Below are 24,745 nucleotides of genomic sequence, written 5' to 3' on the forward strand. Positions count from 1 at the left end.
TAATTTGCTGGCCATTGAAATCGCTTGAGAGCGTTGTGAGGCTTAATGGGGCCCAGCTCTCATCATCAAACTATTTTTTTCATAAACAACTCAGAAATCGAGCTGGGAAAAAAAGAAGTGGATAACTGACAACTGGCGAGCTAAAAACTCAGATAATGCCGCAGCTTGTGCGCTATGCATTTACAATATTTGCCGCATTTATTTTCGTTTATTTATTGTTCAACAACAGTTTTTTGCTGTTGCTGTCGATAAGCGAAGTGCCTCGGTAAGGTCTCTTGTTGGGTTCGACAAACGCTCATTGAATTCGCAACTCGATGGGGCTTTTGGTTCGGCGTTTCTTTTGTGCCCGCTGATAAATGATTTCGATATTTATAAAAACCAGCAAAGCTGCGGGGCATCAAATTGCGTCAAAAGCCTGTCAGACTCATTAATTTTCAGCGTGGAAAATGCGAGGCGAAACGAGAAAAACATTTTAATACGCATTCAAATGCTTTGTCTGCTGCCCCAACAGATATTCAATTGGTGGAAAATGCCGCTGTCAATGGTAAAAACTATCACTCAATAAAGGACCGCAACCAAGCCACTGAGCCAGGATGTGGTTGGGTTGGCCTGGGTCGAGTCGGATCTGTTCTGGTCTGGTCTGGTCTGGTCAGGTCGGGCCAGGTCAGCTCAGGGCAGCTGCCTGATGATTCAGCGTTCATCATTGAATTTATTGTTGAAATGCCGGCTCTGAAGCAGCATTTATCAGCAGCTTTTGCATAAAGGCCATTAAGTTGAGTGATTGAAGCTCAAAGGCAATGCCTATGCCTATAGAAAACCGTTTAGAATTAAGATAATAACTTAGATCAGCGCACATTAATAGTTGATATGGGCATATAATACTTAAAGATAAGGTTTTAGATTAAAGACATCACTACTTCAATAGCCAAAATACCTGCTATGAATAAATCATAGCAACAAACTTTGAAAGCTTTAAGAAAAATCCAATTTGACGCTTATTAAAGCGCGTTGCCTCTTGCTCAACCTACGTATAGCTCATCTTTTCTATCCCATTTAACCTATCAACTTTAAGCCATTTGTCAACACGCCTAGGCATGGGCCATTGAGGTTGCCAGATAGCTATGCAAAAATGCGTTCCCATGCGCAAATGCAGGAAAACAAAAAAAAAAAAGTCCAAACTGGGTAAAACTGGCCAAAACTGATACTGAACTGAAACTAACCGAATTTCTGGCACTCTCCCACGACCGCAGTCAAAATTTATAGGCAACGGCTAAAACCAACGTCGCTTCACTTGAGCGTGAACAGTGCCTGCCAAACGTACAGCAACAGGAGAAAAAAAATAAAAAAATAAACAAAGAGCATCGGGAGCGACTGTTTTGGAGCATGAAGTTCCGATTGCGTAGCATGCTAAATCTGAAATACAAATACAAAAGCAGACATTTCTAAAATAGTCAAAAGTTTGTTGTAATACCCTGTACATATTGTTAGGACGGGAGAATGAAATCCAAAAGGAGAAACTCGTAGAAGGAATTCATGACTTATCCAACATTAAACAATATTTAAAACACTTCTTTAATCCTTCACAAACTGAACTCTGACAACTTTACAAACTTCAAACAGTTAAAATTAAATATAAAATGTGACCTCCATTATTTACAGAGTATCTGTTCGTTCTGTGTCCCCTAACTTTCAATATTTGTAGCAGTTCCCATGAAAAGCAAATTAAGCCGTCAACCAAAGCTGAATAGAAAAAAATTTTGTTTGCGTATTTCGCAAAAAAAGAAGAAACGTAGAAAATCGCAAACTGCCTACCGCTGCACCTGCAACAAAGCCACGCCCACATCTGTGCTCTCAACATACAAAAAAAGGGGGCTGAAAAAAGATTTAACAAAATATTTGTTCGGAATTTGTTCGAGCGCAATTTGCCGTATAGGCCAGCAGAAGGGTGCAGCGCGGAATCAAATTTGTGACGCAAAAGAAAAGTTTTGTTAGCCCCCCCCTTGGAAAATACAACTTCCTGCTCCGCACTGCTGTTAACCCCTTGGCCTGCTGTCTAGCCATATTTAAGGGTCTTAGATGAGCGCAACGGGAAAGTTGGCAACTTTGACAGTTACCCAGTCCTCCGAAAATTCGGTTCGGTAATTGCAAAATTTGTGCGACTGGCGCGTTGCAGATAATGGAAACTTTCGGTGCCGAGTTAATGCCACTTGAAAATGTCGACGCTTTGACAGACCAGAGGCTGTGCGGATAAGGGGGGGATAGAGAATGATTCTACCGAGCAGGTAACCAAAAGTTTTATTAAGAAACAACAGCTGAAAGTGCGACATTCACCAGCGAATTATTTGCGTATTTATGGTAACAGTTTTGACCCTTTGCTCTGACTTTCCAACTGGGGAATACGCAAAAGGTGCGTATGTGCTCCAAAAGGGCCCAAAAACTTTGGCAATTGGCCTTTGGGCGGAAGCTGCAAAAGTTTGAATCCGGCCAGGAGTCAGGCTTTGCAGTTATTCCAACATCTTTGACAGCTGGCTAAAAAGCGAAAGACTTCGGAATTTATTTTACTGGACTTACGCTTGATAGATGATTATTATTTTAGTCAAAGTGTGCACAACGTACCTGCAAGCAGAAGAGAGAATAATTTGGATTAGAACTTGTAATATATTGCAATTGAAGTAAAACAATTAAGCCTAAGAGATTGCATAAACTTTTCGAATATTTTCTGAAATATTCGACTATTTGTTCAAATAATGTTATTAGAAAAGAGCTCGTGAATGGAATTTTCAAAAATAATACAAATTATTGTAGCCTGATTCATTAGGCGATTATCTTAACTCATTTTTAAATTTCAATTTAAAAAATGTTCATAAATTGTAGTTTACTTTTATAAATAGGTGATCTTAATAAATTTCTTGTTATTTCAAAATTATTACTTTATATATTTTAGTATTTATTACTGCAAATTTCTTTAGGCCAACCAATACTTGTTACCATTTCACATTTTTATCTGCCTTATATATATATTTCCCAAGACTTGGATTACATTTACTGCATTTAATTTATTAATCTGGCACTCGAATTCTTTACATATGTCACAATTTTGTAAAGTTAACTTACTTGTTTTCTGCTCTTATCATTATATAAATACCACTCTCGAATGCTTTTCTTATATCTGTCAATCTGTTCCTTTTCTCCTTACCCCATCGCTCCATTTGTATGCGCTGCCATTTCCACAGCTCATTACAGAACCCGGCCCACATTTTGTTTTTGCAAGCAGCCAGTCTCTACAGTGAGTCTTTACAGTCTCTGCCAGCAGCTTTCACCCAGGCGCTGCCACATTGCCACACATACTCCTCCCAAATGCCAGGCTCCGAATTGCAGTAATACCTGAGCTCCCACTCGTACATATAATTTTGCTGTTAATGCATTTGGAAAGTAGCTGCATAAAATCGCTCAATTTGCAGCTGCTTGGCGGGGGATGCTAAGCTAGGGCCGAAGGCCACGGAAGTTGGCTGCTGCCCATGAAACGGCAGCTGGTTTGTTGCCCATTTACTGCCACTTTAACCTAATTTCATTAGCAATAGTACAGCGGAGGCGTGCAGGGAATGCAGCGAGGGGGTGGGGCGGGGTAGGGGCTTAAGGCAATTGCCACTCTTACCTGCAGTTGTTAACTCAATTAAGCAACGACCCCAAAACATGGTAAGAGATAAAAATCAAGTGTAAAAATAAACCATGCCCGACACAGATGCCCGTCCAGTCTATGTCCAATCTCACTCTCACCCCGGATACTCTGGATGTCGGTCTGTGGAGAAGGGTTTGGGGGGGAATATTATCCTCATTGCCAGCTCCACATGCATGTCAAGTGTCTTCGTCTCGGACTCTGTTGCCGTCGTACATAAAAATCCAATTTTCGTAATTAAAAAAATAAAAGCCGCGCAACAGCAGCAGCAGAAGAAGCAGCCGTCTGGGGTCTGCCGGGGTTGGCTCTGGACACAGCTAAAAACGAGTCCCATCTCATTAGAGCACACATACACACACACACACGCACGCACACATGTACACGCACAGTCAGGCAATTCGCTTTTAGCCCCACTCGTCACAGTAGCGAAAACACTTGAGACGAGAGCAGACAAATAAAAAAATAAAAACTGGATATTCAGATATTTTCAAATCCCAACTGTGGAGAGCTGTGGCAACTAAACCCATAATAAAAACAAAACAAAAATGATGAAAAATAAATAAAACGAATCGAACAGCAGGAATTTCAGTTTCAGACTTCTTTGCTTCAATCATTTATCGTATGCGATGAAGCACTCCAAAATCGCATATCATCGCACACTGGACATGTGGACGAAACGGACTCCAAAGCTCCAAAACTGTGACTGGGCGTTGTCGTTAAAACGCTGAGCACGTTTTTAATTATGTTCCACTGTGAGTGAGAATGCGAAAAAGAGAGAGAGGGAGGATAGACAGGGAGCGAGATAGAGAGAGGCATACTGAAAGGAAGATATAGAGGACCCACAGTGATGTCCTTAGGAGCTGGACACTACTTTATCGTGGCTCGATTTTTTGAGTGTGAGCTCTTGAATTAAAGCTCGAAATTAATTTCAACAACAGTGTTGACTAATACATTAAAACATTTTATTGAGTTGTAAGCCTTTTAATCAATATAATGAGCATTGGGCAGCATCTTATAATATTTCCGCTAACAACTTATCATTTTTTTTTTTGAGCTAAAGCTCAACAAGAATCTCGCAAAAGGAATGCATTTTTTATAATTATTATTTATTTATTATTATTATTTATTAAAAGGGTTATTTTTTAAGGCCATATTTACAATTTTTATAGTTTTTACCATGATTTGAAAGTTCTATCTGAAGCGAACCTGTGCCCTGCATAGTTTTTATAGCTGTCGTGCTTCACCTTCGCAGCATGCAAGCATCAACCTCTAGAGGACATAAAAGAGCTTTCCTGCAAAGGCTTTTCGTCACGTACAGCCCTGGGAGAGACAATGAAAGGGATTTGTTTGGCACTCACAAAATTTTGATTGCATTTTGATGGCTTTTAATCAGCTTAAAAATTAGTGGCCAAAGGCGCACATAAAAAAAGCTCGGCTCTCTCTCTCTTCAATTTTTTACAGGCACTCTTGTTACATGTGTGTGTGTGCTCTATATGTAGATTAAATTTTTATCTTACTACCAGATTATTATTCGTAATGATGCAAAACATAAAAATCCAGTTTATGATATGCAAAGCATTTTGATTATTTGCTGTAAATAATAAAGCAGCGTCAACTGCAGCCAAACAAATGGAGTTGAGCTCAAGACGAGGCTCTTCGAGCTGCTTAAAAGGACAGGATGCAGCGGCCGTAAAAAGCCAGAGCCGTGCCATAAAAAACACTTAGGCAGCGTATTAATAGGCGGGTTGGGGGACCACAGAGAACCGCAGCTGAGATACCTTACTCAGAGCTGAGCTAAGAGAAAAATCATTTTCATTTCATTCTCATGTAAATTGACACGTTTCATTATGAAGATGCAACCGCTCAGCCGCGCCTCACTGGTTCGGGACGAGTTGATTACGAGCGGTTGTCATTGCCGGGGTGACAAGAACCAGCGCCCGCACTATACCATATCATGCTCGCATCATGCCACACATTGTGGTCGAGCTTGCGGATTATGGAACATGATATGTGTGCATGTGTGAGTCTGTCTGTGTATGTGAGTGTGTGTGTGTGTGTGTGGTAAGTGAACCAAGTGTAATATTTACAATAACAACCACAATAACACCCATGCCAAAGTATTCTAGGAACTGTCCGCATATAGCATACATTTGTTATTGTTTTTGCCGCTTGTTTGTGCTGACACGAAGCTAAGCGACAGTTATTAAGTGGCTTTGATACTGATAGCCTGGCAGAGGATAACATTGTCTACAAGCGTAAAGATCAATACCTAATTTAAGAATAAATATTTTCGGTAACAACATGCTCTTGCTGTAACAAGAAGTTTTAATTAGCTAGACTCATCTAATTTTGTAGCTGAAAATCTGCCGAAAATACATGCTTGCCTTCTTCTAACAGTTCTAGGCAGCAGTTCGTGACAGCTCTCTAATTGCTAGCTTGAGAATTGCCAGCATCTATATAGTTAGGAGGTTGATTTCTTGACCATTTGGCACTTTGAGCTACTGCAGTTGAACTTTAAACGTTTTTGTTTTACCTCTTATATATCCGTTAACTGCTGCCACAGCCCCCATCATTTATAACTGTCAACAGTTTTGTGGCTGAAACGCGCCACAGAAACACAAGAAATACGCAAAAACTAATATTTAAGCCATCAGGCAGGGACGAGAGGCAGCGACTGCAGCGACTGCAACGACTGACGTGCTGCAGCAGGCTCTGAGGCAATTGCCACTCCACATCCACTTGGGCCCGTCCCCGCAATCCGCCTGCAACTGCAGCTAGACAAACAAATTATGGCCACTGTCAATAGACGCGCATTTCTATGCCAACAAAATTGCCAAGAAGCAAAATAAAAGCTAAGGAAAAGAAACGAAACGAAAAGAAAAGGCTGTAGGAAAAACAAGTCAAACAAGGAAAAAGGCACCCACAGTTGCACGAACGAATTTGACTGATGCCAAGTTGCCACAACAGTGGAAACGAATTTAGTTTTCTCTGCAGTTTTCGTATCTTTTCTTAGATTTTCTGTTGTGACTGTTTGCCAACTGCGAAAACTGTGAAAACTGTGAAAATTGCCGTCAGGCAGTTGGCCAAAGCCAAACGAAAGAACCAACGGCAGCGGCAGCGGCAGCAACAGGCGGTTCCCTTGGCTAATCATTGCAATTGGCATTGGAATTGGCTCAAGCTTGCAACATGTTGCAGCAACAAGTCAACAATTTTTTGCATTTGCTTGCATTTTCAATTTGTGTGCAAATTTCTTTGCAGCAATTTGTATTTTTTTTTAATTTCGTATATTTTATTTTTTGTTAAAACGTCGAAGTTTTTTACTTTGTTGAAGTTTTGCACAAATTTTGCCTAAACATATTTTTTGTTTGGCCTAAGGACATTTTTGAAATATTCAGGTAAAACTGGCTGAACATTTGTAGGTGTGTGTGTGTGTCTGTGTGTGTGTATGGGCGCATAGTTTGGCAACTAACTAGATTTAGTTTTGTTGTTTTTTGTTTGCGTGCATCAGAAATTGTTTGTGTCCTGCGGCACTTTACGTGTGTTTGCCAAATTATTTTTTCATTTTATTTTATTTATTTAGAGTTTTTAGTCATTTAAATGTTTTATTGTTTCCGTCCTTTTGGCAATAAAATGAAAATGAATTTAGATGGCTTAAATGAGCTATGCGCCAAATGGGAATTGTGTAAATATTAAGCGATTGTCTATGGGCTCTTTTGTGTTACATTCCAATTGGAAACATTAACACAATAAAAAATGTTGCAAAGGTGTTAAATCGATGTGGTTAGAAATTTGAAATTTCATTTGAGCGTGTAGTTTAGAGAAATGTTTGGGTAATTTTACAATGAATTAAAGAGCATATAGTTAATATAATAATAATATTAATAATAATAATAATAATAATAATAATATTAATAATAATAATAATAATAATAATAATAATAATAATAATAATAATAATAATACGAATAATAATAATAATAATAATAATAATAAAAATAATAATAATAATAGTAACAATAATAATAATAATAATAAGAATAATAACAATTATAATACAAAATTAGTAATAATAAGAATAAGAAGAATTTGTCCAATCTTGAAAGTCTACAAAATGGACTCAACTTCCTGTGCAATCACTTCCAAATGCTATCGCTTTAGTGAGCTCTTAAGATCGTAAAGCAACAATTTATATTTGCAAAAATGCATTGCATTTAACCCATATTAGTCATGGCAAATTGATTTGAGACAAACTCTTGAATGGCCGCCGCCCATTTGTGGCACTCCGAGGCCCATTTATCGTTGTTTTTTTTATCGACTATTTCGCCTTTGCATAGCTAATTTCCTTTCAAGATAAAGTCATAGACACAAATGGCCATAAATTACGCACTGCTCGGCTCTGCTCTTTGGCTAAAAATCGCATTTATGTTTATCGCCAAAGATAAACGCGAACTGCATTTGCCTCTAGATAGGCATCTACAAGAGCCGCGGGCCGGCTAGCCTGCGAGGCTTTCACTCTATAAATAATATAATCTAAGCATATTTGTAATCAATGCAAGGCTATCGCAGCAATTTAATCGCCAACTTTAATTGTAAATTTTTGTGCGCAAACTGGCACAAAAAACCAAGAAAAAAAACAAAACTAAACTAAGAAAAAAACACAAAATGAGACTACTTTTAATGGCTCTGCATTATAATAATGGCCTATAATGGTCGATATCCAAAGGCGATGCTGCGTCAACCAGTTGCTATTTAAGGTCGTTACGACTAAAACATGGCCAGTAATTTTCACTTGATGCATTGACAGCTGACCAACATGCGATATAGGGTAGCAGCTCATTGCACACTAACTAGTTTCATGTCGAGTAACCCAATGCGACCACAAAACATGTCGATATATTGCAATATCGCTAAAACGGATGTAGGCAAATATTATGTATCCCTCTCACCGTCTTGCTATCTCTTTCTACCTATTTTTTAGCTCTGTCTCCACTCAAAATGAACTTCTTTCTGCTGCGGCACTTGATTGTTTTCTCACCTGCAGCGTAAAAGGTAACAATGAACCAGAAACTACCTTACCAGCTACAGAGTCAATTTCCATATGCATTTGCTTGAGAATTAATTCTTTGAATTATATTAAAATAACTTTTAAATAAAAAGACACATTGGTAACTAATCCTTAAGCACAAAAATGCTCAGACAAAAGTCTTCTATTCTTGGTTTCTAAACAGCTGCCACAACAGAACGTTTATATGTTAATGCTATGTTAAGTGATCATTAACATTTATATGACTGTTAAGTGTGAAAAAATAAACATCTGATGATATTGTCTAGATTCTTAACCATTAGGTAAACTCACAATAGTAGAACAGTAAAACCTATTTTCAATTTACGACTATGCTAGATGATTTTGAACATTTCTTAAAGATTTTCTTATGTAAGCGCTCCGTTATGCCTAACATCAAATTAATTGACATTTAACAGTCGACAGCAGTTTAAAGTCCATTTCACTCTACCGCTTCTGACAACAGATTGTAAACTAAATTTATTTAAATTTCTAAAATAAAAGAACTCACAGTTGAGTGTGAAGCCAAACTTGTTCATAAAATGGGCATGCCCGTAGTTGAGCTGGTAAAAATACAGAAATTCGCCATGCGGGTATTTTATCACACCGCACTTTCATTCCTTTGAGTTGCAGAGCCCGAGCTTGGGGTTGAGCACTAGCAACTGGTAACTGGCAAGAGTCGCCGCCGCATTTCATCTCTTGGCATGTCTGCTGCGTGTCCATCTCAGGTGCCCCCTGCTCTGATTGTGTTTACCTGTTCGGGATGCGTGCGATAGATCATCTGTAGTCGAGATATACTGGTGCCCGGCCCTGTTGCAGACTTGGCCATTGCAGATATTTTAATTAAATTAAAATTTACTTTGAGACACGTGTCGGACTCTGGCATATACCTTTTGTATCTCGCATGTGTGTTTGGTTTGGCATTCGCATCCGCATCCTCAGCCTCATCCTCATCGACATTTGCCCTGCCTACAGAATTTTACGACAGTTCTTATTCTTTTTCCTGTGCTGCATCTTGTTATTCAATTAAATTTCTGCCTTGTCTGGGTTTTAATTGCATGAAAAATGGTTTTTAACAGTTTGTTTATGTGTTCCTCGAGGCTCTCTCTGAGGTTTGACTAATTGATTGGCCGTGATTGTCAGAAGTACAGTAAATTGATTGCAATTTCACTGCCTCAAATATTTTTGCAGCCTGAAGTTGCCACGAAAGTGAATAAAAATGTGAGATATGATATTTGAGACAAGCGAATCAAAGCCAGATTAGAAGTAAATAAAGAACTTCGATTAATAACTTGAATATAAGAACTCCCAATTCGTTTTCAATGCAAACGAGAATACTTTTCTTTTCTTTTCAAGGCTAGATTGGAACTTAGATCAAAAAATTGAATATAAGAACTTCCAATTCGTTTTCAATGCATTCGAGCACACTCTTCTTTTCCTCTATTATTTCTATATGTTTTAAAAACCTCTCTAAAGAAATAATTTGAATAAAGGGGATTTTCTTTGATCCTCTTTATAAATGTATTGTAAGCTAAAATTTAACTAAGAGAAATTAAAATCCATTCCAAAGCCAAAGCTTTCTTTTCGAGTGACCACTGTACTTAAGCTCAGCTCCTAAATATTTAGTTCATATTAAATCGAGTATATGCCATACGTCTTACATTTTAGGTCTATTAAATTTAGTCACACAATCACTCATGTTTCTCCATCTTTATTTATTCATCAAATTCTCTATTACAGAACACAAATGTTTGACCTACAAAAACCTTTTCAACTCTTGACTTTACTTCACAGTTCACACACAAACACACACACACAAAGAGTTATCGTGCCTTTTGGCCCTTTAGATGACATGTCATTGTTGTTGCTGTTGTTGTTGTTGTTGTTGTTGTTGGTCTACATGCTAACCCACATCGGCTAACACAATTTGGTCACGATTTAAGCAACGCACACGCCAGGAATTCATCAACAACATGCAAAGCTCCCCCACAACCGGGCAAGGCAAATTTTCGGCGTCGCATTTCTCCAATTTGCCTGATAAGAAGCGTTTAGCTAAAAACATGCGCCAAATTACAGCAAATTTCTCAATGTTATGTGAACACAGTAGCCCACACCCGAAATTCTGTAGATTTTATGGCCCTGGCGCACATAAATCAAGGGAGAGAGACCCAAAACGTTGCATGTCGGTTGTTTCGTCAAACATTGAATCGAACTTTGTGCTGCGAAATTTTATAGCCACGTCACGCAAATCTAGATAGTCGCAACAATAAAGGAGCAGGAATAAAAGTAGGCTGCTATTTGCACTTGTCGATATGCAACATTGGGCAAATGTTCATTGACGTAATACCCAAATACGGGCCGGAAGTGGCCACAAAAACCGCAGCTGGCTGGCAAAACAACAAGCAAACTTCTCTCGTTCATATTTGTTGGACCCCCCCCCCCCCCCTTGCCCAATTCACAATTAGAGACTTTGTAGAAAACATAAAGCCACAAATCAGAAATCACAAATCATGTTATCGCTGTGATTTGTCAGCTGAGACCCCCACAGGCATCCCCTGTTGTCTTCGCCCCGTGCTCCAACCGGCACGGCACGTTCATTGTAATTAACGCTGTAATCAAATTGAAGACCCATGTCAAATGGCCCTCATGACAGATCGGCATCAGCATCTGCATCTGTATCTGCATCTGCATTGGCTTCGGCAACTGCCTCTGCCCACAATTTGGCCTTCTGCTAGTCAAACAACTTCAACTACTTCTATTTCAATTGGGCCAGACATGCACATCTCATCTCAGCTCAGCTTCAAAACGTTCACGTAGTCGATCCATCATCAAGCTCGAGTTTTCAAATCAGTTGGCGTTTTCTTCTAGTTGTCTCTTAGCTTGCAGTTGGGTTTCGTGAGGGGTAAAACTAGTTTTCCCAAGGGTTTGCCACAAATCAAATACACCAATGTGATCCAAGAGGAAAGGCAAGTTTATAAATAGCAAATACAACCTGTCGTAAAGATTTTAAGATATTTGCTACATATATGTTAGACATGCTCTTAAAGTCCTTATCTGATTAAAATTTACATAAATAACGAGCTGGTATTACCCGGCTTTGCCCGCGCTTCCTTTTTTCTGCAAATCTTCGACAACACATTTTCACTCATTTCCCGCCCGTGGAACATTAAAATTTACCAATCTTATCTTAAAAGCGCGTCTCATAGATTCTTGTATGTGCGCTTGGTGAAGTTATATTGGTTAACAAGAAAGCTTAAAGAAATTTCAGTAAAAAATGTTCAGCCTGTTTCGTTTTGCCCCAAATCAGGACAGACAGTTCTACATATTGATTACAGTAAAATATTTAATAATACGCCTATGAAATTCTGATCAGCTTCTAATTATATTTTAAAAGAAAGTTTTATACACTCAATATTAATCATCTAGTTTTTATGAAAATACAGTTTTGTATCGTGTAATTATAGATAATTTGTCCTATCATTAACAGCCAAAATGTTCTCATTTTTGATATAATATGATTGCTATGATATTAAAACTCGCTAGGGTATTTCGAGTTCGACCTGGCATTTCCTTACATAACTGTTTTTAGATATGTTTCACATTCTGCCCACGCTTTTGTTCGTGTCCAGCCTGTTTCTCCGTGTCTCTCTCTCCCTCTCACACTCTCTCTGCTTGCTCTACATATGTATGCACGCTCCATAGACTGTCATGATTTACAGTTATGACAATTTTAAGTTGGTTCATTAGAGGCAGACACAGAGATGCAGACTTAAATGCACTTACTTACAGCTACAAATAGAGTTTACGTTGCGACTACTTATAAAATCACTGCCTCCCTCCCCCCCCCCCTCTCTCTCTCTCTCTCTCTCTCTCTCTCTCTCTCTCTCTCTCTCTCTAGCTTTCTGTCTGTCTCCTAGTTACTGGGTGTGTGCGTGTCTCAATGTCTATGTTATGATTGAAGATGATTACAAATGTCTTCTTATGGCAATTGCCTCTTTGTTGTATGTTGTAGTTGCCTGTCGTGTTGCATATTTCCCAACTCGGCCATTTGTAGTTCCAGTCGTTCAGTCGTCCAGTCGTGGTATTCATGATGGTTTGTGTCCACACTTAATTAATAGCCCCTGTCAGCATTTTTGAGTAAAGGCATCAGACAGTCTGAGCTGCGTATAGTTAGAGCTAAATGGAATCTGCCTAATGGTGCCTTAACTATTTATTTATGGCTTAGCCGCAGACGCTGGCAATAATAATGATATGATGGCATGTCAGGCCCTAAAATCGTGTATACGCTAAGCTAATTAAACGACTTTAGTTGCGCCTTAAATGTAACTTTTATTTCTCCAAGATTAATACCAACTCAAACACATTGAAAAGCCAACTGGATGTCATGAGAATCGCATAGCAAAGCGCAGTTTTTGGAAGATGCTTAGTTAGTTTATTTATTTAATTTTTCCTTCGCATGTGAGAGAGTTATCAGAGAGTAAAAATAACTGAGTCTGCTTTATGACTGAAGTGGGAAGCACTTAGTCTCAGTTAACCCTACAGAAGGTTTTTATTTAAATTTCTCATACTCCGCTTAGAGCTCTGATATTTTGTTATTTATTTCAGCCTTATTTTTTGAGCATTGTTGAACTGTAATCTTAACTCTGGGCTAATGAAGCGCGGTGCTGTTTCATATGCGCTTTTTAGCAGCTGTTCGACATTATCAATTGCTCTGCTAAAAAGATTTGACCGCCTCGTTTTCTGCTGCTGCTCATAAACCTTTAACAACTTCTTTAGAAACCTGCTTCACAGCCGACCCCCCCCCCCCCCTTCCCTCTTCACCTTACAGACACATTTATATAAATATATATATACATACATTTATGCATATACACACACATATAGAGAATATTTCCTCCTGGGACTACCGACAAGCCAAGCGCTGAGCATAAAATTTATGATTTGCCTTTTGGCTGCCTTTTCTGACAGCAACTGCAACTTGGACTTGGACTGGGGCGACATCGATTCGCGTTATACATTCGACATGGGACAAACTGAAACGAGTTTCCAGTTGCCCATTTGTGGACTTTGTAGCTGGCTGCAACTTTAGCTCCACGATCTGAACTCGATCTTCAATACGAGTTGTGCCTTTTAATTAAGGTGCCTGGACACGAGCTCCAGTTCCAATTCCAAATCGAACTCGTATATGGTATCTCTGGACGAGGTGTTAACTGGCCCAACTGGCGACTCCAATTTGTATTTGTCCAAAAGAAACTATAACCAAATGCCCCAAGGTATCCCAGACCAAAAATTTCAATTCTGTCCAGTCTGCGATTATTTATGGAGCGGGTCACATGAAGTTAGCAAGTTTATTGGCCCAAGGACCACTTAATATGTCAGTCGGTGAGTCCCGATGCGGCTATATTCGTATTCGTATTTGTATTTGCATTTGTAGCTGTGCCCCCTTTTATTTTGTTTTTGGAGTTTGGGGCGGCCATTTTGCCATTTTGCTGCGACCCTTTTTTGCAAATGATCTCTCTGCATACTTATTTATGGGCCAAGTTCTTTTACTTTTGCTACCAATGTTTGCAATTGTCTGGCCCGCAGACAATGGGCATTATAAATTCATCAGACTGTCGCTCTGACACACAAACACACAAACAACCTAAAAGAGTCGGATAAGATGAGAGAGAGCCCTGGCTGCATAATGTATATGGATCTATGTAGCTGAGTATCTAAGTATCTGCGAGATGCCTTTGGTCACAAAATGGTGCAGCGCTTAGCGAACAATGCAAACAATAAGCAAGCCAAGAGGCCCCAAATGAAAGTGTTTAACTTGCAGATATCCTATAAAAAACTCTTCTTTGCATTTGATCATATTGCAATGCCTTGTCCTCAGTATGAAGCTATAACTGCTTGAGAAGTATACGAAAAGACGACAAAGCTGGCAAAACCCCTTTACCCCTGTCTGATCTACTTATCTTGTAGAGATGCCACCTTTCACCACACTCATACAGATCATATGCAAAGTTATGCCCACTTCAACAGTGCTCGCTTTACAGGGTATAGAAAAAGGATGTCTGCTTTGTGGTTGACATTTGTTTTGTTTGTTGTTGCCATTGTTGTTGTTGTTCTCATTGTTGCTGTTGTTGCTTGTGTCGGCTTCTAGCTTTTTTTTTTAATTGTGTCAAATTTTGTGGGCGCGGCCGTAGGGGCTGGTGGATTGCACATCTCCATCCCGCCAAAGTGGAGCACTGCGGCAGTAGGTGCAAAATCAAAAGCCACTTCGCAGAATATTTGCAAAGACCACACAAAAAGGTCTGCCATATTGTTTTGTGATCTGAATAGCAGAGTTAGTAGGCCAGGAGCTAGAGGTGGGGGCTGGCTCACTGGAGCGGGTGCAATTGGAGCAATGATTAAACATGCAACAGTATCCTGCCAACAGAAAAATGTATGCTCGTCGGGTTTCTAGTCCAGAACTTGCGAAAACAAACAAAATATATATAAAACTAAAAAACTGTTGCATATGAACAGGAATAAAAGCCTGAAGGCGGAACAAAATGTACATAGAAAACGGGATTTTGGGGTTAGCAGTTCGCCATCTCAGGAAATAACTCTTAAAACCCTCTGAAATAGGTCATAGATTATGAACCGCTGTTGAGTAAAAATAATGTTACCCTATCGATTGGAAAATAAATTAAAGCTTTTGTCAATGGGAAAAGAAAGCATGTTAAGAGAGAGCTAAAGAAAGCTAATCATAAGCTCATATAAAATATCTTACATCTTTTTCTCAGCCGAGAACATTAAAATAATTTCATATTTGTTTAAAAGCTTTTAAGCAAAAGTTACAAAAACTTCTATGGTATATTTTTATATGCATATTTATATATAACTTTATATTAATGCACATTTTTAATGGGTATTGGACAATTTTCTACTCAAAAATGTTAATATTGAATACTGTTAAGTTTTGCAACTTAAAACTTAGCAAATTTTGCCACTAACTGTTAATTTAGTATGCCATTTGGTCGATGCCAACCCTCTAGTTAGTAATTGTCCAAAGCTGCCCAGTTTCAGTTTTAGCTGGGGTGTCTTTACTGAATTTACAAAAAGGTGTCAACTGAATTGTGTGCGGACTTTAATGCTGGGTGTGGTCAGTTGGTCAGCTCTTGGCCAGTTATTAGAGCAAATATCAGACTTTGTGTCATTCGGCTCGCTTCGACTCAAATCGGATAGAATTGGCGCGTGGACTGGCATTAAATGCTTGTAATTAAATATTTTAACAGTCAGCTTTCGGGCCAAAGTCGCAAAGCAAACGTTAGTATATAGGAGAGCCGACATATATGAGAAACTTTGTTTACCATTTACCATTTGGTAATAACGGCCCACACAACATTTCAGGCGACAACTTGTGAAATGGAAATGCGAGACAGTCACAAAGTTGTCAGTCAGTTGGTTAATCTATCAATAGTGGGCAAGTTTTGCGTAGGCACCCGAGCAATAGTAGACGCCAGTTATACCCTGTAATAATATAGACTTAGCTGTAAGCTGTGTGCTACAAAGCCGTTAAAGGCTTCTCTGATTATCGAAAAATGAGAGTAGAGAATTGTTGAGAAAAAGTCTCAATATTCGAAATTCTACATTATGTAGAAAGCTAAAAAATATATCCATCATAAATTTAGATCTTTTAATTGGCTTTACGTTAAATATTTCACTTCCAAAAATAATTTGATCTAATTTTTGTAAGTTCTTTACCGCACCTTGTGTATTTTTCTGGCTTTTTAAACTATATTTATATTTTTATATTAAAATTTAACATAAAAAATAGAACTTAAATAACTTTGTATTCCCTGCGTAGGCACCCTTATACCTTTAACAGATTATGTCAAAGTCTATCATAAATATTTTATGTATTTTAAATAAATCTTTATATATTTAAATTTATGCTTAATACTCTCCAGTAATCCTTGAGCGCCCTGAGTAATAGTACATGTTACAGGGTATTTCAAAGTTTAAATTTAATTTGTTAAATATGTACTTCGGAACCAACAAAATGTATCTACTTAAAGTTTTGAAGTAATGTTAAAAATGTTGTTTACAGTTTCACTTTCAAATTGTTGCCTCGGGACAAAGGAAAGTGGATGACAAAAATAGAGAAAAGGCAACGTGTTCTTTTAGACTTTGTTGTTGTTCTTGTTGTAGCTGTTGATATTGTCACTTAGTTGTAGCTTTTGTTGTTTTAGTTGCTGTTGTCATCGTCCTGTTCAGTCACTCAAAGCTGGCTAAGAGCGAACGGAAAAATAGCAAAAGAAAAACAAAAACAAAAACAAAAGGAAATATACAAAATAAAAGAAAATTGTTTGCCATCGAGTCTTCTGGTAATTTTTATGGATTTACAGAGGATTTAATGCAAGGACGAAGGACACACACATATGAGGGAGAGAGAGAAAGAGTCGAAGAGAGAGTGATGGAGAAAGTGAGCTTAAGTAGCCGGAAGATACTTTTTGCGAATTAATTGAGTTGAAATTGTTGTTGTTTTTCCGTGGCTGTGCGAAAAACAAATAAATTGTCATCATCCGCCTCGCATTTATTGGTTATAAATTGATCAATTCGAGCGAAAAATATTAAGTGGATTATAGTTTTAATGCTGCCCGGACTCGAACTTAACTGAAGCTATTTGTTAAAGGACATTGCGCAGAATAAATTGCACTGATTGCAAACGAAGGGCAACAGATATTTATATTTATATTTATATTTATATAGCGCACGCCATGCGGGAGGACAGCTGGATTCTTGCCATGCTGACCTCGAGTCGGGCAGTCGAAGAGCTTGGCACTTGTCTGCATTGCCCACTAAAATGATTATAAGGCCACTTCGTATAGCTCAGGGATTAGTGAACAGCTTCCCATTCAATGCTGATATTGACAAATGCGGGCCAAGTCAGGGGAAGGACACGCAGCACAGCTCGAGGCTAGCAAAGTCAAAAGGAATTTGCTGTGCATCAGCTTTTAAACCAAAGTAAGAGGGCTCTAGTGGGGAGTGTTCAACTAGGGGATACCCTGCACCTTCTACTAACACCAACTAGAGTGGGCGATAGCTTTAAAATGAAAGATTCTAGATCTGTATATACTATTCTGGAAGCTACATGTCAAAATTGGAGACTAACTCTTTTAATTTAATTAGCTCATATAACAGGATTTCAATATCGATTTTTAACGATTGCATGGAAACGGGGCATGTTATTATTATCTATTTATCGAGAATATATGTTCATATTTTCAGTCTCTAGCTCTTTTAGTTCTGAAATCCTTGCGTTCGTACATATGGACGAACGGAAAGACAGACATGGCTAGATCGACTCGGCTATTGATGCTGATCAAGAATATATATACTTACATACATTTGCATAAAAACATTTTACCCCTCTACCCATGCACCCAAAAAGGAAAACACAATTTGAACTGTGTTCAGAAATGAAAGAACAGCTTTCACAGTTTTAAGGCTGAAGATTTCATATCAGCAATATAAATATATTTTGGCCACGCCCATTGCCTCCAGCATAAATAGACTTAACAACATGTCAAATTTACTCTAATAGCTTTCATTGCCACATACTTTTCCCTTTTTAAGATAGCCAAGCTAAATTTAAGTGAATTTCCGACGACGCGAATTTAAGAACAGATTCCGAAGTCGTTCAACTCAGATACCCTATTAATAGCAGATATACAAGCACTAAATGTATACACTAAGGCCTAGGATAAATGTACACTTGCGTTTGGCAAATCCTCTTAAATAAATTAAGTTGACTTTAGCGATTGTGAAATTATAAAATCAAATTACTCAAACCCAGCAGGCCGAAACCCAGCAGCAGGAGAGCAGCTGTGGGGCGGCCGCAAAGCATTTCTATGAAATTAGTTTGGGTTCGTTTTAAAATAATCATGATCCTTGCAGGACATTCAACATATGCAACGCCTTTTCTTTTGGGCGCCGCACAACAAAGTTTATTATGCAAAGGCAACGGGGCGTTGTCCTGAGCAATGCCACAAAAGGCAATCATTTTATAGGCCCCAAAAAAGGATTGCTGGGATTGTGGGGATCGTTGGGCTTATGGGGATTAGCAGCAGCTGAAATGTACCAGAAAACGACAAACAATCAATTACTGATTCGCTTGGCTGCTTGCTTTCTGTAGCTTTCAATTCATCAATTAAAAGACCGCCACGGAACCACATCCCCTCTTCGAACGCTTCGTCTCGTCTGCCTGACTGGTAAAATGCGTCAAAAGCGTTTCAAATGAGCCTTTTAATGGGTTTACGATTTTCCATATAACAACAACAGCAACAACAAACAGTCACAGGACTTTTCCAACTGGTCCTTTTGCGTTCTGTGATTAATTTATTTTTGGCAGCCCCAGTCCGGATTTGAGTTTCTATTGGCATTAGGGGGCATTAGGGGCATTTGGGGCATTGGGGGCGTGCCTGTCCGCACATATAACCATCAATCGGGCATTGGCCCAGCAATCGCTGTCAGTGTGTGTAAACTTAATTCCTGCTCATTTTTAAGCGAGACAGACCCAGACAGGCACCCCTTCATTAAGTTGACACAATGACGGTCGGGCTGCGCTTCGCTAGTTAATGAAAAACTCGAAAGAGTTACAACGCCGTGCATCGGGGGTAAATATACACCCGGAGCACTATGGAATTGCTTTTTTGGATTGTGCGGTTCGCGCAAAGCGACGCTCTGCAAATCCGCTCGAATTGTTGCTGTGGTTTTGGATTACGAATTTCGATCAAATGTTAATCCAATCGATTGAGTGTTGTGCTAGAATGCGAGTACGAGAGCACTTCAGCTGTTGCGTATCATTAGAGCAGAAAATGGTACATAAACTTCATAGAATATTCATAGTTTATGAGCTCCGCCAAAATGAAAAATATATATTTTAAAGGCAATAAGATATGTAGAAAACCCACATAATATTTGAAGAGTATTAAGCTTCGTAAAAATGTATAATTTAAAGACTTTGCGATACGAAGTTTACCATTATAATTAAAGATTTTATTTAAACATTTAGCTAATGCTATTATTACTTTCATTATAAGAGGTATTAGTTATTAGTTATGGATATAAATTGTCTAGCAATATATCCATATAACCACCGTAAGCTAGTTTTCTTCTAATAATTATCGTCATCTCATGTTGGAAATCACAATAACCAAATGCTTTTTAACGGCACTTTCATTGTCATTAACAATTCAACTAATGCTTAACTAATGCTTAGCCAAACAGGGCGCCAATCCTGAATAATGGTAGCTAATTCACTTCGTATTTCTTTCAGCCTTTCAGCCTCAATCTCAAGTGTGGAACTCAACAAGCTGCGAAATTTCGCACGCAGCTCTCGAAAAAGGTATTTAAGGCATGGCATAGCGAGAGTTGTGTTCCTCCTGGTGATTAGGAGAAATTCACACACCACAACTCAAAGCAACATAGGGAAACACAAGAGAGAAGCAACAAAAAAAAAGGGAAGACAAGAAAAGGCAAACAAAGTGTATCTAGCAGCTACACGGATGGATATGTATCCGTAAGATACTTTTAGCAAGGAAAACGTGTGAATTATCCTGCCTCAAAGTATTTAATGCGCTTTACACATGGAAACAAGGAAGGGGCAGAGCCCAATGAACAGGACAGCAAATGCACACACACTCAGGCACACTCAGCAAACAAGCAATGAGAGCAATTGAAGGGCACATTGTATTAAAAATAGAAAATAGATGGAGGGAAAATACAACAACAAAAATAAGTGAGAGAAAAGAATGGTCTTTGGAGTGCCGCAGATCAAATACCCTTGCTGGCAAATATATATATATATATAGATATATCTATATTTATATATATATATATACATATATATACTCTCCAATTAAATGCAAGACAAATGCACTTGACAGTCGTACGTTTTCAATTTTAAAAGAAAGTCATAAAAACTGCCGATTTTTAAATCTATAGTTTGATTTTTTGATTCAGCTCTATTTAGACTATTTTCAGTGTGAAACATAGAAACTATTAAAAGTATAATTTTAAAATATAAGTACAAAAAACGTTATGAATTCGTGAGAACTTACGTTATAGAAAAATCGCTCGTTTAGATAATCGGTCAATTCTTTATATATCAACGAATCTTTAGTTCTTATAAAAGTCTATATTGGAAAATGCAGGATCACGCTCGAAGTAATCGGTATTTTGTAATTTATCTAACAATAAGAAAAATTCCCAATGTTTTATTGATTTTATTGGTAGATCTTTGGATAGTACACTATTTGAAGAGATTTCAGTATATCACAGAAAAGATAAGTATAATTTTAAGATATAAGTAAACAATCGTATATGAGAGCTTCCGTTACAGAAAACACACTCGTTAAGATAAGCTGTTAAGATTTTAAGATAAAATTCTTCAAATATCTATAAAATATGTAAGATAAATATAAAAAATTCTGAAGACCAATTAAATAGGGTTTATTAAAGTCAATATTAACAAATTAAGAGCAATGCATGAGACAGTCGTGTTTTTCCGTTTAAGAAATAAAAAATAATAATAAACCTATTTTTAAGATTTTTATAATTTTTGCATACAACTCTTTTTGAACTATTTTAAGTGGAATGTAACAAAGATATTGGTAAACTAACTATACGAAACAATCTTTTCGATAAGCTGTCAAAATGTTAAGATACAATTCTTCAAATATCTATAAAAAATGCAAAAATAATAAGAAATCACACCTGCTTGACACATGGAACTACACTTAAGGTCATGTCGTCCACATTATGTGTTACACTTTTCACAACAGATTGCATAATATCCTCGGCAAGGGTATACAAATAAGAAGCAGCCGCAGCAGAGAGAACAAGAATAATAACAACAATAACATTAAAGGCATTTGATCATTACTCATAAAAACAAACAGCGAATGTTTCTCCACAAAGGAGAAGGGGGTGAAGATGGAGAAGTCGCTGGTGCAGGGAAAAGAAGAGTAAACAGTTGGGAAAACGACTTGTGGAAAAGCGAGACAATGGCGAAGCTGATGATGCCGCTGATAATGATGATGATGGTGATGGTGATGATGATGATGAGGAGCAGCCAACTGGCTGGCTAGAAAATTAATTATACAACGTGAAAATGCGCTGAAATACATATTATCAGGGTCCGTGTAGGGATGGTGAGGGGAGGGGCGCTATTAAGCGTTACCTCGTTTTTCGGCTATTGGAAGCGTAAGCCATAAGCAGGCATTACAAATTGCATCGAACGGGAAACTGGTTTTCCAAACAAACCAAATGCACAAGTGAAGAAGAAGACGAAGAAAATCAAGCGAAAGCAAACAAACAAAGTCTAGAAGCGGGGCAGAGTATTCTTTGAGCCGTTTTACCTGCTCAGCTGCCACTACTCAATACTGGCAGGTAGACATCCCAGCGGCCAGCACAGGGTGACTCCAACTCGGTGACTCGAATGACTCGAAGACTCCCCGCTGCTCGGCCTGGTGGTTGAAATTAATTCTACTACGCAACAGGATATGCACTTCTTTTTTGTTTTATATATATATATATTTTTTTTTTGACTGCCGCAGGAGCAGAGCAAATTGCGTATGGAGTTCAAATGAAGACATAAAATGGCAGTTGACCCGAATGAAACGATGTGGAATACTACGCACATAACGGGGCATATAAAACTGCAGTTACTTTGGACACGATCAGTTGGCTCAGTAGTAAAACTAGCCTCAAAGTCTGCAGGCTATTAGAATTCGGAGTCGGAGCAATATATCTCAAAAGATCTCAATCGAAGAATGTCGCAGTCGACAGATGGGGAATGCGAATTGAATTAACAGCTGAAAACGGGCAAAGAAAAGAAAACAGTCAAACAAAAAACCAAAAAAATAATAAAAAATTCGAATGCACTGGAAATTTTCTTTTTAAAAATTTCGAAGACTGCATTAATTACCCAACAAGAATACGAAAAGATGCACAAATATTAAAAGTAAAAAAATGAGATAAGAACCTTATTTCCGTTATCTGCCTTGGTCTGTCAATTGTTTTTATTTGTGTGCACTCAAATGTCTACTCATAAGCAAAAACTAGCTGTTAATATGAGATCGCAAATAAGATATTGTTCTGAGAAGAAACGTTAATCCGTTATATGTATATGCATCAAAGGTTGGCAATTTTGTCATTTTACACTTAATCACTTTTGCTCTCATTGTCTTCATCACATTGAGATAAAAAGTCACTCTAAGCTTTGTTTACCGTTTTAAAGTTCATGCATGGTACTATTTATTACTCAATGCTCCTTTGGAGTTTCGCACGTTCTTTCCTTTTTACTGTTTGATCTATCACCTTTTCTCTCATTGCATGCGCTCTCTCAATTTCTTATCTCTATTGAGGTACCGCAATTTAACATTCCCTTTTGTGATCTACACTGTTCACTTTGCGCTTAATTCATATTTCTGCTTCTTACCTTTCCGCCAACTTTTAGTTCATAGCCCATGCCCAGAGGCGTCTTAAGCTGCACTGGGCACACGAATCCTATGTTCCGATGGGGGCTGTCCACGCTGATCTGATGCTTGCGAGTGGTCACTTTGGGCGCGCTTCGCGTGGGCGCGGGAGTCGAGGAGGAGGAGGTGGTGTTTTCGGCGACACAGAGATCCTCGCCGCCGTGTACGGGAAACTTGGAGCACTCGAGATTCTCGGGCCAATTGAAGTTGTATGTTTTCATGAGGGTCTCGCAGACGCGTGCGGATTCGCAGAGCGAGCGGCAGGGGGGAATGGGGCGCTCCAGTATGGTGCAGACGGGCACGTAGAGGGAGCAGAGAAATAACTGTAGATCGGCGCTGCAGCCGATTTTCACCAGCGGCGCAAACTGATGCACCTCCAGGCCCGCCTCCTCCTGCTTGGTGTGGCCAATCAGATTGGGCATAATCGTCATATTATAGGGTATATTCTTGCATATGGAAATGGTGATGGGCTCGCAGCGATTGTGATGTGGAAAGCCGTCCAGAGAGCTGGCCGAGCTGCCGGTCAAGTCGGAGCGATAATACGAGCTGGCGTCCAACGGGGTCTGGTCGTAGCGCTGGGCGGTCTGAAGCAGCGCGGGCAGCAGCAGCAGCAGAAGCGGCAGCAGCAGCATTTTTCGACTTTCGTACATTTTTCAGAACCGAATACTTTTTTTTTTGGTTGGCGCGTTTTTGGCTCGTGGATTTCTTAAGTAAATTTTCAACGCTTTGTGGGATTCTTAAAGCTCAGACATTTTGACAAAAACACACACACAAACACAAGCACAATGGCGAGGGCGAGAGGAGGGCGTTGAAAATAAAATATTTAAAACACGCACGAAAACACGCGGCGGCTATTTAGCATTTTGCATAGCAGAAATATGTGACAGAACTATTTTTCATTTCAATTTTTAAATTTCAATTTCAATTGCAATTACTCTTTATTTGCACTTTTTTAACACTTTTTTTTAGGCTTTTTTCGGCGTTTGTTTTGCCGGCTAAGCGACGGGCAGCAAACTACAAAAGTACCGTATGCAGCAGAACTTTACGTAAAACGCGCGAAACAACGTTGAATCTGGAGTTACATCAAACGAATATTCAACCGAGAGCACAACCGAGCGGCAGGGCAGACGCTGACAAACTAACCATTGCATGAAACGCCGTCATGCTGCTAGTGTGTGGGCTGAGGTGGGAGAGAGCAGGTTTGTTGCTGGTGGTGATGGTGGCATTGGTGGGCGAGCGAGCGCGAGAGCAACGTTGAGCCGAACATCATCAACAGGCCAGCCGTCCAGCAACAGCAGCCGTCGTGTCGTCACTTGTTTGCATTGCTTACGCTCAGTTGCTGAATATGTGCTCTCCGAGGCGCTCTGCCGCTCCAGCTCTCTTCAGCAATATATGTTGCATGGAGCGACCTTGAATTTGACACTCAATGCAGTTGGAGAGCGAGCACGAGAGCGCCAACTAGAACAGGGCTGTTAAACGCTTTGTTTTGGATGC

General features: G+C 38.9%; 1 protein-coding gene and 1 long non-coding RNA gene across 4 annotated transcripts in view; both read right to left on the reverse strand.

The window, feature by feature from the left end:
• The window catches only part of fz (frizzled), a 102,534-nt gene extending 78,158 nt beyond the window's left edge, over positions 1 to 24,376 (reverse strand). The window contains exon 1 of the mRNA XM_064689063.1: positions 23,215 to 24,376. Coding sequence (XP_064545133.1) covers positions 23,215 to 23,901 — 687 coding nt within the window. The 5' untranslated portion in view covers positions 23,902 to 24,376. The remainder of the gene's footprint in view (positions 1 to 23,214) is intronic.
• LOC135433103 (uncharacterized) lies at positions 2,270 to 4,193 on the reverse strand. 3 transcript variants are annotated; one of them, XR_010437026.1, is made up of 3 exons: positions 3,656 to 4,193; positions 3,197 to 3,562; positions 2,270 to 2,616 (listed from the first exon to the last, which is right to left on the reverse strand). It is a non-coding gene; the product is annotated as an uncharacterized LOC135433103 (long non-coding RNA). The 3 variants fall into 3 exon arrangements; XR_010437025.1 differs by having other exon boundaries at positions 2,270 to 2,529; positions 3,197 to 4,193; XR_010437024.1 differs by having other exon boundaries at positions 3,197 to 4,193.
• Positions 24,377 to 24,745: the final 369 nt, after the last annotated feature.

Source organism: Drosophila montana, unplaced genomic scaffold (genome assembly GCF_035044405.1).
Source record: "Drosophila montana isolate Dmon_TW-CO22-7 unplaced genomic scaffold, ASM3504440v1 contig_3217_1, whole genome shotgun sequence".
Taxonomy (NCBI): domain Eukaryota; kingdom Metazoa; phylum Arthropoda; class Insecta; order Diptera; family Drosophilidae; genus Drosophila; species Drosophila montana.